At 38.4% G+C, this 16,154-nt stretch overlaps 1 protein-coding gene across 2 annotated transcripts in view; it reads right to left on the bottom strand.

Moving 5' to 3' along the window:
* LOC150080956 (uncharacterized protein ZK1073.1-like) overlaps nucleotides 1-16,154 on the bottom strand; it is a 404,766-nt gene that overhangs the window by 370,785 nt on the left and 17,827 nt on the right. For both annotated transcript variants that reach the window (XM_090381331.1, XM_090381332.1), the window contains exon 2: nucleotides 1,906-1,956. In XM_090381331.1, the coding sequence (XP_090237457.1) occupies nucleotides 1,906-1,956 (51 nt within the window). The remainder of the gene's footprint in view (nucleotides 1-1,905; nucleotides 1,957-16,154) is intronic.

Genomic DNA, 16,154 nt, shown 5'->3' with positions numbered 1-16,154 from the left:
TTCTGAGCAAGAGGAAGAATCCCATCAGCACTGAGCATGCTCAAACCATTCAAGGCTTTATACACCTCAATCGGATCACCTCGCAGGTGCCTAGTCTCCAGACACTGTAATTTGCAAAACTTAAGCCTTTCTTCATAAGAGCAGCCCTTTGTTCAATTCACTAATCTTGTTGCCCTTCTCTGTACTCGTTCCAACATCTCTACATCCTTCTTAAAATGAGGCCTCCAGACCTGTATACAGTACTCAAGGTGTGGCCCGACCATTGCCTCATACAAGAGGATAATCACCTCCTTATCCCTTCTAGAAAAATTCCTGTATACAGTCAGTCCTCGTATAGCACAATAGTTGTGTTCCTAGAAACTCTCGTGTAATGCAAAATCGTGCAATATAAACAACAGGCCCTATGGGAAAAATAGGGTTAGGTGCCGCCCACCCAAGATTGAACACACATTTGTAACCAAAACATTACCAAACACAATAAATTATCGTAATAAAATACTTACGTATTTTATTACGACTATTACGTAATAAAATATTGCTAATGCTTTTGCTTCTATCGTAAGCAAACTTGTTTTTTGTTTGATTTTCTATCGAAACAGATGACAGCCGTTCCACCTCTTCCAATTCTTTGTGTCTTGATCTAATGAATTTTAATTACACTTTGAGTTGTTCCTGCTATGAAAGTTGTTTTTATGCATCTTTCTAATTCTCGGCGTTGCCTCATTTAGGCTTGTAGCACGTGCAATATCACATGGTCTTTCATTTTGCTCAAAGCGTTTCACAATTTCATATTTTTTTTCTCTATCGACACAGGCGGACTGGCCATAAGCCTTACCAGGGAAACTCTGGTGGGCCAGAGGCCGGTGTGGTTTTGGCCATAAACCATAGCATGAGGCCATTACAAATTTTCCCCGGGTAAGAATTTTTGACCCAGTCCGCCTCTGTTTATCGATATTGCTTTTCTTTTTCTCCTGATTCTGCAGTGTCTTCACCAGGATGCTTACTTTTCACACCTTTTAAGTATTTTACTCATTTTAAGGGAATAAAGCACAATTACAAAATGAGGAAGCACGCTTGATACACATAAACAAAGCTGCGCGTGTGTAGCAACTGAATAAACAACACCGTAAAGGCAGAGAATACACTATTAACACGTCACGTTTTACTAAAGCACATTTCTGAGGGTTACTACCATAAAACAATAAAAACAATTTCCAGTTGCATTTCTGCTAGTGGAATCTGTTATAAACTGGTAGTAAACTCGATCTAATTGCATTTGCGATAATACCGATAGCTGGAATTGTGTGGGTTTTTACCTTATTATAGTGAAATGTGTTTCCCCTTCACTGATATAAAAAAAAAAAACAAATACATATTTAGAATCTTCTCTTCATTCCTATTGTGTTGCATTCAGTTGGGGTGATTCCGCATTCGACTGCCATTTCTTGTAAACACAAAGGCGAATCATGCATAAGCGAATTCGGTTCGTTTTATACACGATATCATTCCCCTATTTATAAATTGTGTATGATCGAATTCGTGTAGTGTAAACACATGTTATACGAAGACTGACTGTATCATTGACAAGACACCATGAGCTACTCTTGCAGACTGTCTGCACTGCTCAGAAAACTTCATACCTGCCAGCACAATTACCCCCAGTTCCTTTTCATTCTCTACCATTGTCAGTGTGGTACCACAGAGTTGATTCGTATAATATAATGTTTAACAAAAGTCACTAGTAACGAATAACTTTAGTTAAAAAAGATCTTTCACAAACAAATTTTATAAAAATCAAATACTAATGCAAAGGTAAATTACATAATTACTTTGTTTAATTACTTACTACAAAGAAAGAAAAATACTTCTCTTAAAAAAAATTAAGTAACATTTGTTTAGGCATACCTGCACAAACACAGTCAACAAACCACATCGATCTGTTGTTATAAAATGCTTCTGTAAGAAAACAAAAACTTAATTTAACACATTAAGAAATTATTTTTTTATTTTTAGAGTCAGACATCAGTATATGCAGACTTCAATATATAATTTTCTCTTGAATATAATTTTTAAAAATTCATTTTAACTATTCAAGAACTTAATAATAAACCTAAGACACAGAAGTCTTCACAATGAAATGACTTCATGTGAATAATTTAAAAGCACAATACCGTCTTTTAAAGATTTGCTACAGAAGTATCTAATAGTGATCTCTGCAAAATGGATTTATCATACTTCCCAATAACATAAATCCACAGAGAGCAGTCATCGAAAAAAATCCAGAAATGTTCTACTACTGAGTGAGCTGCCAACCTATACTGACTAGAACTCATGGGATGGCCGCTAACAAAATAGAAGTATATTTCTGGATTTCCTAGCTGATCACTTTCTATACCAACATATTGGAGAACCAACTGATACTGGATTTATTCAAATAAATAACTACTGACAAGAGGAAAGGATTTTGTTTTTGAAAATGTGGTTATAATGGGTTCGGACTTTTTTTTTTTTTATTATTATTTTTATAATTTTAAAAATATTTTAAGTGAGATTCTCATCTGGCATTGCAATTTTTAACTAATATTTAAAAAATGCAATGCCAAATGAGAATTGTTCAGAGAGGTAAGTATATGCTACTAAAGTTTTTATACCAACTAAAAGATGCTGTTCAAAGTTTATACCAAAATGAATGTCAGATGAATTAATGAGTTTAGTGGCATAGAAGAAAAATGCATGGGATGATTGTAAATTTTCAGAGAACACAAAATCCTATAATAAGTACAAACATAATATTTAATCAAGTTAGCATTAGCATTGGTAGAGGAAATAGTAGAATTTCCTATTAGTAGAAATAATTTAAAAGTAAAATACATATCCGAATTCAATTTCTGTGATATATATACACTGAGTGATCATTAGCATTAGTAGAGGTATTTGATGCAAGAAAGCAAGCTTATGCAGCATCAGCCAAAAAAAAAAAAAAAAAAAACCACTTCCACTTCACCCCTCTGTTCGTTCAAAATACCTGTCCAGCTGAGCCTTAAACTTATTTAGGCTATCAACTTCCACTACAAGGGATGGAAGTCTGTTCCACTAACCAACCACCCGCTGGCTAAAGGCAAATTTCCGCACGTCTATCCTACATCTGTCTTTCTCCTCAATTTGAAGTTACCCAAAGATAATAAATTTCGTTATCTTCTCGTATTTCAGGATGACTTTCATTAACATTGTCAAACTCAGGACAAAGTTTTCTCTTGGAATTTTGTTCCATGCTAACGCTATATTGTAAACAAATTTTTGATGTTGATGACTTTTTTGCCATTCTATAAGACTTATATTAGTGTCTGCCATTTTTTTCAAAAACTTTCATCCATTTGTTTCTTTAGAAATTCTAGAACCTCCTGATCGAGGATGAATCAAGAATGTTACATTTGATGGTTAAAATGTAGACATTTTTGTCCCCTTCTTTGAGTTCTTCACAAGTAGGATGTGAAGCAGCATTATCCAGAAAGCAAATAACCGTTTCAAGTTTATTTTCTTCAGGTGTTTCTTTACAGAAGGGACAAATTCATGAAATAAAAAATAATAAATAAAACATTCTTTGAATAATGAGTGTATCTGTGCTGATTTTTGTGACTGGCAGTAAACAGGCAAAGACAAACAACTTATACCTTTTAAAAGCTTTATGACTAGTTAATTTTTCAACAACAAAAAGCAGCAAACTGCGAGGTCAGCCGTATTGTTGCAGGTGGCTACAGTGATTCTTACTTTGGATTTTTTTGTATCTTGGTGGAAGGCTCTATTTGTTTGTTTGTTTTTTTTTCTTTTTTTTTGCCATCATTTCTGTAGATAGCATCTTCTAATTCAGATCTGTTTCATCCATATTGCAGAGTTTTTCTCAGATGATAAATGACCGTAAATCTGTAGATTTTTGAGTATCAAGATGATCACAATACAATCCATGTAATTTCAATATATGAATACATATCTTTTTTTCCTAATATCCAATCTCCATCTATTGCTGTAAAACTTTCTGTACTATAACTCTTTTGATGGAAAACAAAGGCATTTTCTTTCATGCCACTTTTATGATCCATTGATTCATTCTATGTTGTCTTTCTTACATAAACCACAGCCACAATGCGTTGTCTACTTTTTGTCTACTAATTTTGGTTTTGTTTAAAGTGGAGAAAATAACTTAATGACCCTAGTGAAACAAGTTCAGTGCAAAATCCTACTAGATTTTTCTTTTTTTTTTTTTCAATCTCTACCGGCTTTCCCACACCTAATTCAACAGCATTTTTTTTCTTTTAGAGAATCGCCATTATTGTGTCTTTCTGGAGCATTCGACTTAGTTCTCATAGAAACAACTCACTTTTCTTATCTATATTTCATTAATTTATGTAATATTTATTAATTCATTCATATATATGTAATATCTAAATTAAGAATAATTAAACAATTAATTTTACTGGTGCAAACATGGTTTGGAACAAATAAAAATGACTTCTTAGGAACCATACAACTTAATAGGTGTGTATACTACACTTGCTTACCAGTTTTAAGCATACTGAATCAGTGCCCATGGTACACTGAATGCATGCAGCTAGTGCAGCACATCTCCTTAAAACCTCTAAAACACAGGGTCTGATATAACTCTGCGGTATGCTTGCAGCTAGCATAGTACACTTCTATAAAACATACTAATATACTTCTGCAGTATACTTGCAGATTACCCTTGACAGTAGTTACAATTTTAACCTTCTGTCACTCATTTTTAAAATATCCTTTTTTAAAAAAGCCTTTTTAAAATAAATTTTCTGTTGATACTCCAGGCCAACCACATGGTCAGGATTTCACAAGATAGAGAGAATAAAAATTAAGTTTTAGCTTTTCTGTTGAATTGAAAACAGTGATCTATTAATTATGATTTGCTAAGCTCAATTAAAAAAGCACTGAACAAAAATAAATGAAAGAAACCAAAGATAACAATAAAACAAAGTTTATATTGTATTTTTTTTAAATTTACGGTTACTCATCTCCTGGATAGAAACACAGAAGCTGACTTGGTATCTGACAGATGCAACATGAATGTCTGTATTTCTTCAGCTGTGGGCATTCATTTAGCTGGGAAATGTGGTTTCCCCCAGGAGCTCACATCTGCTGGGTATGGGCTTGGCACACCCAGGGTCTTGAGCTGGATATCATCATTCTTCTCTTCCTTGGTGATTCCCTTTTCTCTCTCTCTCTCTCTCTCTCTCTCTCTCTCTCTCTCTCTCTCTCTCTCTCTCTCTCTCAGGGTAATTCAGCATTTTTTTTTTTTTTTTTTTTGCCTGGTGCAGCATAAGCCTCAGGCTTCCTTGCACCGTATGGCTAATAATAATAATAAATGCAAATTGCCTTACATATGCAACATGATCAAAAAAATGCAAATTGCCTTACAGATGCAATATGAACATCTGTATTTCTTCAGCTATTTACATTTAGCCGGGAAACCACATTTCCCAGCTAAATGCAAATTGCCTTATCACAGTATACGCATGTGCGGGGAAGTGATTATGTAACGTCCAGATTTGTTCTTGAATTCCGACATATTGCGTAGCCAGTCACTAATATTGCTTATTGGTTCACATAGTTGTCGGCATCATTAGTCCAAGAAAGAAAGCCCTGTATTTGTAGTCCTGGCAGTCTGCCTGTTTTATATACAGCATTAACCCTTTTTCTTGATTTTTGTTTTCTTTATTTATTTTTAATGGTTTGTACAGATTTCCAGAAACATTATGACAATTTCATTTTTGCTGATGATTTTCCCAAGAAATAGCAGACATTCAAATTAAAGTATTTTATACTCTTGATGTTAATGTTTTCTTTCTGTTCACTCCTACCTTTTTATGCACTCATTTCTGCTCTGCATCAGTAAATAACTCTGAACAGGTGCATTCTTGTTTCTTCAGTTTTTGTTATCAAACAGCTATTGTTATCAGTTTAGCTGATTCATGAAGTAATCACAATAAGTGGCATCCACTGTATACTGAAATGAAAATACAGCATAACAAGTGAGCACACATTTGTGGGCTGATGCAGAAAACAGTAATCCAATATGTCCAGAAAGGCTCTTTTACTTTGTGAGTGACTAGCACACAAGTGCCAGTCAGCATCCGGAAAGTTAAAATCCCCCACTACAAGAAATCTGCTGCTTTACTGGCTAATTCCATTTGTATGTATAATTGTTCATGTTATCACAGTCATTTTACGTAAAATATACTCCTCCCATTACTGTCTTTCTGGTGTTTATTGCAAAGACAAACTTCCCAGTTTATCACACCAAATTGACTCAGCATTACACTGGTCAACCACTTTCAACTAGATGCACTGCTCAAGATTCTTTGTGCTTCTTATCCAGGCGCATAACTTTTCTCCCTTTATGTCCTGTGTCCTTTCTATACACATTATACTAATTATATTCAAATCCTGTATCCCTCGAGTCCAAACAGCACCACGTTTCAAATATCCCTCCAATGTCTGCATTTGCTAACTTAACAAATACCTCAAATTTATTTGTAATACTCTTAGAATTAATGTACATGAGTTAAAAATAAGCATACACATACAAATGTATATGTATGCCTGTTTTTTCATAGTAAACTTAACACAGCCCATATTCATGCTTTCCTCATGAGTATTACAGCAGGCCCAATAATTCCCCACTCCTTGTTTTCCAGGCTGCCACTGTCCCAACAGAAGCAGTGCAAGAATCATTCTGCCTCTGCTTGCAACTGCCATTATACTATTAGTGTGTATACCAGCCACACTAGCAGTTTTTCAATCCATCTAACAGTGCCTCAATAGTATCAGCAAATATTCCTGTCTATTTAAGTATTAGTAGCAGTGGCAAATGATGCAAAAAGGCAAGCATTTACAGCACGGGCCAAAAAAAAAAAAAAAAAAAAGAAAGGAGCATGTGCCTATGCACGAAAGACTTCACCTATTCAGTTCATCCCTTCTAACAGTTTGTCCAGTTTTTCCTTGAATTTATTCAAACTACCCACCTCTGCAACACCAAATGGGAACTGTTCCAACAATCAAACCCTCTAGCTGAAGGCATTTTTCCACACATGTGGCCTGCAACCATCATTCCTCAATTTGAATTTATGCTCCCTTATGTGTGCAGTCTGAACAAGAGGAAGAAATCCATCAGCGCTAAGCTTACTCAATCCATTCAAGGCCTTAAATAACTCAATCAAATCTTCTCGCAGGTGCCCAGTCTCCAGATGCTGCAATATGCAAAACTGAAGATTTTCCTGGTAAGAGCAACCTTTTGCTTCCTTCACCAATATTGTTGCTCTTCTCTGCACTCATTCCAACAGATCCACATTCTTCCTAAAATGAGGCTTTCAGACCAGTAGGCAGTACTCAAGATTGGTCTTATTCCCTTATATAATGGATAATCACCTCCTTATCTCTGCTGGCAAAATTCCTGTATATCACTGACAAAACACCGTGAACTGTCCTGGCAGCCTGTCTGAACTGCTCAGAGAACTTCATATCTGATGCAAAATTATCCCTAGCTCTTTTTCATTCTCCACTGCCAGTAATCCCAGATTAACATACCACACGGCTATGATGTTAATTTGGGATTACTGCTCCCTATACGAAGTACCTTGCATTTGTCAATACTAAACTTCAACTGCCTCTTCTCAGCCCATCTGCCTAATTTATCTAGATCTTGCAGTAGTATACCCTGATTACTGTGATTAACTACTCTGTCAACCTTTGTATGATCTGCAAACTTAGACACATGCCTTGATCAATATCATTAATATATGTAGGAAACAACAATGGACCCAGCACTAAGCCCTGGTGGGCTCCACTAATAACTTTAGTCCAAAAACAGCAGTGTCCTGATAAGAATACTCTGTCTTCTCCCATCAACCATTCCTCTGTCTACAGCAGTTCAATTTCAATCTTACATCATGACTTTTTCCCCAACATTTCTCTGTACTTGTTAATTAAATCCTTAGATCTCCTACTCTTCATATCATTAGTACCAATGTTAGCATTAGTAGAGGTATATGATGCAAGAAAGCAAGCTTATGCAGCATCAGATAAAAAAAACACTCCCATTTCACCCATCCATTCGTTCCAAATATCTGTCCAGCTCAGCCTTAAATTTAATTAGGCTATCAACTTCCACAACAAAGGAACCAACTACCCGCTAGCTAAAGGCAAACTTCTGCACATCTATCCTACATCTGTCTTTTCTCAATTTGAATTTATGCCCTCTCAGGTGATTATTCTGAGCAAGAGGAAAAATCAAATCAGTATTGAGCATGCTCAAACCATTCAAGGCTTTATACACCTCAATCAGATCACCTCACAGGTGCCTAGTCTCCAGACACTGTAATCTGCAAAACTTAAACCTTTCTTCGTAACAGCAACCCTCTGTTCCATTCCCTAACCTTGTTGCCCTTCTCTGTACTCGTTCCAACAGCTCTGCATCATTCTTAAAATGAGGCCTCCAGACCTGTATACAGTACTCAAGGTGTGGCCTGACCATTGCCTTATACAAGGGGATAATCACCTTCTTATCCCTGCTAGAAAAATTCCTGTATATCATTGACAAGACACCATGAGCTACCCTTGCAGACCGTCTGCACTGCTGCTCAGAAAACTTCATATCTGCCTGCACAATTATCCCAAGGTCCTTTTCGTTCTCTACCACTGTCAGTGTAGTATCACAGAGTTGACACGTTACTCTGGGGTTACTGCTACCCATATGTAGTACTTTACATTTGTCAATGGGTACAACAATATCAATACAGGAATACCTTGAATAGCACGGCTAATTCGTGCCAAAAAAATAACACGCTATGCGAAACCACGTTGATCAAGGTATTATTATGTATTTTAATGTAATGCATTCTGACAACTTGATTATATGGGTCGAGTTGCAAAAATATATAGGTGTTTGTTTACTATAAATTGATGCACCCAAAATTCTTGCAAAAAAAGAAACTAAAATGATAAAAATGAAAAATGCTAGTAAATACAGTACAAATTATTTTTATTGCAGTATGTACATACCAAAAGAATATAAGTGAAGTATGTACTGTATTTTTATTTTGAAAAATAACTGATCAGCTTAGTTTGGACAGTTTTTTCTTCTTTTTATCTGCATACATCTCTTTATAACATTGAATGTCATTTTGCAACACCTGCCTTACTTGCATACATCATTGGATGTTTGGATCCAGAAGAACACTTATACTTGCGTATAAAGGTGTAACGTTTTTAAAAAATAATCTTTTAATTTTTTAAAAAATAATCAACGACCACACCGCTCGGAATCTAGAGTGTTTACTCATCTATCAAAGCTAGCAGAGTCCGTATATAATGGGAGTTGTGATAACAGTCAGTGTGGCCTTGAATCCATAATGCATTGGCCTACGTGCTGGCATTATCATACATACATATCAAATGTATTGCTGCCTAACGCGGTTAATTTTTTTTCAATTTGTAAACCGCGCTATAGCAAAACCCGTGATATGCAAGGTATTCCTGTATTTGTCAATGTGTTTGCAATTTGCAAAATTGCAATCTGCAGTTTGCAAAACTAAAGCCTTTCTTGGTAAGAGCACCCCTTTGTTCCCCCTCATCAATCCTGTTACCCTTCTTTGTACTCGTTCTAGCAACTCCACATCCTTCCTAAAATGAGGCCTCCAGACCTGTACACAGTACTCTAGGTGTGGCCTGCCCATTGCCTTGTATAACGGGATAATCACCTCCCCATCCCTGTTAGCAAAATTCCTATATATCATTGACAAGATTCCATGACCTGCCTGGCAGCCCCTCTGCACTGCTCAGCAAACTTCATATTTGACTGCACAATTACCTCCAGGTCTTTTTCACTTTCCACTTCCCTGAGTGTAGTACCACACAGTTGATACATTTCTCTTCGGTTATTGCTACCCATATGAAGTACTTTGCATTTGTCAATATTAAACTTCAGTTGCCACTTTTCAGCCCATTTGCCCAACTTATCTAGATCCAGTTGGAGTAGCATACTGTCTTATCTGTCGTTAACAACCCTGCCAACCTTTGTATCATCTGCAAACTTTTTGGACATTAAATCTAATATACCTTCATCAATATCACTGATAAATACACAAAACAACAATGGGCCCAACACCGATACCTGGGGAACTCCATTAATAACATTTGTCCATGAAGAGCAGCATCCATTGATTACCACTCTCTGTCGTCTCTCACTCCTTTATCCATTGTAGCAACTTACCCTTAATGCCATACCTCTCCAATTTGTACAGCAGTCTTCCATGTGCAACAGTATCAAAAGCTTTCCTGAAATCCAAGTATATATCAAAATTATTTGTGACATTCAGTTCCATTGTGACCACATCGTACTATCGAATCAAACTGGTCAGACAAGACCTCCCTTTAACAAACTCATGCTGTGTCTTAAATATTACGGCAGTCTTGTCTACATGATCCTGCAATGCTTCTTTAACCGAGATTGGTGAAAGTTTTGTGAAAGGTGAAACAATGTTTATATCCTAAAGGTTAAGATGAATTAATGGAATTATGGTCTGAATTACCAAGCCAATATAGAAAGTGGGAGAACTGTAAAGTAAAATTAGTACATCAAAATACTAATAAAATAAAAATAAAAAATTCAAATAAATTGAAAATGAAAATAAAATGATAGCGTTAAACATATTTAGGAAATGTTTAACACCATCATTTTTATGGTTATTATTATTTATTATTTTTAACTATTATTTTTATTGGGGAAAACATATTTAGAAAATGATCTAATATAGATAAGGCAATTATGCTTGATCTGATATCAGCCGAAATAAATAAATATTGATACATGATCAGGTATATCATCAGGGGACTACACCTGACCATGTATAAGAAACTGAGTTTCTATACTTGTCCATAGTAGCAGAAGAAAGTGCAATACACCCAGTTAGTACATTTCTCTAGGGTTACTGCTGCCCATATGCATTACTTCGCATTTGTCAATGTTAAACTTTAGCTGCCACTTCTCAGCCCATCTGCCCAACTTATCTAGATCCTGTTGCAGTAGTGCGCTGTCTTTACTGTCGTTAACAACCCTGCCAACCTTTGTATCATCTGCAAACTTCAAATTAACCTGATATACCTTCATCAATATCACTGATGAATCACCAGTTGGTACATTTCTCTGCAAATGTATCCCCAATTCACAAAGGGGGATAGAAGGGTGACATGGGTAATTACAGACCAGTTAGTTTAACTTCTGTTCCGGGTAAAATAATGGAGTCACTGGTTAAAGATGAATTACAGGTTCATCTAGACAAGACTGCAGCAATAATTCAGACACAGGATGGGTTTGTTAAGGGAAAGTCTTGTCTGACAAATTTGATTGGATATTATGACGTGGTTACAAAGGAATTAGATGCAAAAAATATTGGATGCAGAATTCTGATGGGATTCTTCCACTTTTTCAGATTATGAATCTAAGTGGGCATAAATTCAAATTGAGGAAAGACAGGTGTAGAATACATGTGTGGATTTTTGCCTTTAGCCAGCAGGTGGTTAATTGCTGGAACAAACTTCCATCTATCGTTGTGGAAGTTGATAGGTTAAATAAATTTAAGGAAGAACTGGACAAACATTTAGAGGGAATTGTTGTGTAAATTTTATTTTTTTTTTTTTTGGCTAATGCTGCATAAGCTGGTACGCTTGATTTCTTGCATCACATGCCACTATTACTACTACTAACGGTGTGGCACGAAGATTACCTTATATAAAGAGATAATCACTTCCTTATTTCTGCTTGCAAAATTCCTGTATATTATTGACAAGACCCATGACCTACTCTGGCAGCCTGTCTGCACTGCTCGGAAAACTTCGTCTGACTGTGCATTTACTCATAGGTCTCTTTCATTCTCCACTACCCTGAGTGTAGTACCAACTGGGTGCAATACCACCCAGTTGGTACATTTCTCTGGGGTTACCGCTTCCCATATGCATTGCTTTGCATTTGTCAATGTTAAACTTTAGCTGCCACTCCTCAGCCCATCTGCCCAACTTATCTAGATCCTGTTGCAGTAGCACACTGTCTTTACTGTTGTATATAACCCTGCCAACCTTTGTATCATCTGCAAACTTCGACATTAAGCCTGATATACCTTCATCAATATCACTGATGAATACACAAAACAATAGGTGCAGCACTGAACCCTGGGGAACTCCACTAATAACATCAGTCCACAAAGAGCAGTATACACTAATTATTACTCTGTCTTTTCCCATCAACCATCCTTTTATCCATTGTAGCAACTTGCTCTTAATGCCATACTGCTACAATTTGTATAGTAGTCTTCCATGTGCAACAATATCAAAAGCTTTCCTGAAATCCAAGTGTATGACATCAAAATTATTTTTTGCATCCAGTTCCTTTGTAACCACATTGTAGTATCCAATCAAATTGGTCAGACAAGACTTCCCCTTAACAAATGCATGCTGTGTCTGAATTATTATTGCTGTTTTGTCCAGATGAACCTACAATGCTTCTTTAACCAGTAACTCCATTATTTTCTCTGGAACAGAAGTCAAACTAACAGGTCTGTAATTACTCTTGTCACCCTTTGATCCCCCTTTGTGAATTGGGGATACATTTGCACATCTCCAGTCCATGAGGACTTACCCAGAGTCCAAGGATGCTCTCATAATTATGGCTAAGGGTTTGTTTTCTTCATTTTGTCAGCTACTTTAATATAGCTGGATAGATGCCTTCCACCCCATGTGCCTTTCTTATGTTTAACTTCAACAATTTCTCCTCCACTTTTCTTTCATTATTACAAAATTATTTAACTCCCTATTAGTCTGATAAACATGTGGCCCTCTCCTCCTTGAATGAATGTAGATGCAAAATACTCATTTAGTTTGGCAGCTATCTGAGAATGATCATCCACAGTCAAACCATTGATATCAAGTGGACCATTCTGATTCACCCCCTTCCTTTTAGAGTTTATATAAATTAAGTCTTCGCTGGTTTTATTTGCATCCATTGCCAAAGATTTCTAATAATCTGACTTCGCTTGCCTAACCTCCTTTGTGACTTGATTACAAGACTAGCTTATACTTGGCAAAGGTTCTGTGTCGCCTGATAATTTATATGCATCCCATGCATTTTTCTTCCCTGCCACAAGTCTCATTAGTTCATCTGACATCTATCTGGGCCTAAATCTAGAACAGCACTTCTTAGTTGGAACAAAAAGCCTAGTAGCTTCCAAGTTTACTTCTTTGAATGCTTCCCAATTAGAATTTGCAGTTGGTAACATCATCAGTTGATCCCACTGTATAGGACTTAAGAAATCTCTGAGACCACTGCAGTCACCTTTATGAAAGCAAAAGCCCTTCCCTGAACCCCTGATGGTAGTTACATCTTTAAGTAAATCCCACATCAGTACACTGTGACCGCTGCCACCTAGCGGTTCCTTTATCTGTAAATTCTTAATGCAAGAATAATCACTGCTGATAATCAGATCAAGAGTGTTACTCCCTCTGGTTGCCTCTCTAACATGCTGCTGTAGAAAACAATCATCCAATAAATCCACAAAAGCATTGCTAGGATGCAAGTGACCACGAAAAAGGAGGTGATTGTCCCTCTGTATAAGGCAATGGTCAGGCCACGCCTTGAGTACTGCATACAGGTCTGGAGGCCTCATTTTAGGAAGGATGTAGATTTACTTGAGCGTGTAGAGAGTGTAGATTTACTTGAGCGTGTACAGAGAAGGGCAACAAGATTGGTGAGGGGAAATGAAGGGATCCTCTTACCAAAAGAGGCTTAAGTTCTGCAAATTGCAGTGGCTGGAGACTAGGCACCTGCACCACGGGGCACGGGGCACCACGTTGGACAAAAGGAAATCATTGCCCAAGAACTACTTAGGTGCAAGATATCAATCGCAGCATTATCTGAATTAAGGCTCACCGGGTCTGGAACGATGATCATCCAACCACCAGCACCTAACGAAGCGGTTATGCTATTCTACTCTGGTGGCAAGAAACGAGAAGCAGGAGTGGGCTTTATGCTCGATGCTCAGGCCACCAGTAGTGTGATCGCTTTCCAACCAATATCGGACCGCCTGGCAGTCCTTACTGTCAAGGGCACCATCAAGACCCATATTATCTCCGCCTATGCGCCAACTGAGACTAGCCTGGACCCGACCAAGAATGACTTCTACAACCAGCTTCAACATACGCTGGATTCAATTCCGCAGACAGAAGTGATCATCCTCGTAGGGGACTTTAATGCCCATATTGGCGTGGACAGATCTGGTTGGGAAACAACAATGGGCAAGTTTGGCCATGGGAAGATCAATGACAACGGACTACGTTGTCATTGATCTAACAACCTGATCATTGGAAACAGCCATTTCCAGCACCCTCAAAAACATCAACTTACATGGCGAAATCCATCTGGCAGGGACTCAGCAATCCTGGACTACATTTTGATCAATGCCAGATTTCGCTCATCACTCATGGATGTTCGTGCCATGAGGGGACCTGATTGCGGATCTGATCATTACCTCATCCGGGCTAAGGTGCAGCTCAAATTACGGCATGCAAAAAGATCATCTCGGTCAGCCAAGCTGGACTGGAGGCAGCTAATGAATGCTGCCAACAAACAGGCATATCAGATCGCCCTATCCAACCGCTTCGAGATGCTGGCCGTGCCCGAGGATATAAATGAAGAAGAAAAGCAGATCTCTGATGCCATCCTGGAATGTGCCAAGCCCCTATGTCCACCTGCCCGACGTCGAACGCAACCATGGATATCAGACGAGTGCCTCGACCTCGTGGACAAACGGAAACAGGCAAAGTTGGTCGACTTTGAACGGTACCGGCAGCTAAACCGAGAAGTCCGACAAAGAATGACAGCAGAAAGAGAAGCATACTGGAACCAAGTGGCAGACGATCTTGAAGTGGCGGCATCCAAAAACGAGTACCGCACTCTCTACCGCACCCTCAGATGTCTGAGTGGAAAGACTAAATTGACTAGTGACAACATCAAGAATGCTGATGGGACCTTCGTGCGATCACCATCCGAACGCCTGCAACGGTGGAGTGAATTCTTCAAAGCTCTGTATAATCACGACCCACCTCAGGGACCGCCAGCAACAGCACTCTCGATCGACCCCCCTGAGGTCTCCATGGTCGATGTTGAGCCTACAGTAGAAGAAGTGAAAGCAGCCATACAATCCCTGAAGAATGGCAAGGCACCAGGAGTGGACCAAGTCACCACAGAAGCGATCAAAGCCGGGGGAGATGTACTGCTTCGCCGACTACACTCACTCCTCAAAACCATCTGGTGCACTGAACAAATTCCGTTAACATGGAGGAAAGCCATTATCGTACCGATCCACAAGAAAGGTGATAACCGGGACTGCAAGAACTACCGTGGCATCAGCCTCCTTTCCATCATTGGAAAGGTCTTTATGAAGATTATCCAGTCAAGACTGCAAAAACATCGCGAGCAAACCAGTCGAGAAGAACAGGCAGGATTTAGACCCGGGCGAGGATGCTGTGATCAAATCTTTGCCATTCGTCAGCTGATGGAGGAGAGGATCCGGTGTGGACAGTGAACCGTCATTGTTTTCATTGACTTTAAGTCTGCTTTCGACTGTGTCCACCGGCCTGCCTTATGGAAACTACTAGAGGTTGAACATGTACCTCGAAAAGTCATCACACTCCTCCAAACTGCATACAACGGTTTAACCAGCCAGGTGCGCATCCAGAACGATTTATCTGAGGAATTTACCATCCAAACTGGAGTCCGCCAAGGGGATGTAGCCTCCCCGTTGCTTTTCAACATTGTGGTCGACGCCATTATGAGGCAAGCATTCAGAAACAGACAGGGCATACAATATGACAAGGATCACTATGTGACTGACCTGATGTTTGCTGATGATAGTGCTATCCTTGCCGGTAACGACGCTGAAGCCACGGAAATCCTCTACGACATTGCCCGGCCATACGGTTTGAAGATCAATGCTGGTAAGACAAAGGCCCTGACAACAGATGGGTCGCAAGCCACCATCTATCTCGAAGGCGTCCAGATCGAGCAAGTGCAGGACTTTAAA

This window comes from Mastigoproctus giganteus, chromosome 9, assembly GCF_048544385.1.
Source record: "Mastigoproctus giganteus isolate SK-2022 chromosome 9, ASM4854438v1, whole genome shotgun sequence".
In the NCBI taxonomy this organism is placed as follows: Eukaryota; Metazoa; Arthropoda; class Arachnida; order Uropygi; family Thelyphonidae; genus Mastigoproctus; species Mastigoproctus giganteus.
This window is presented reverse-complemented; position numbering and strand designations above follow the sequence as displayed.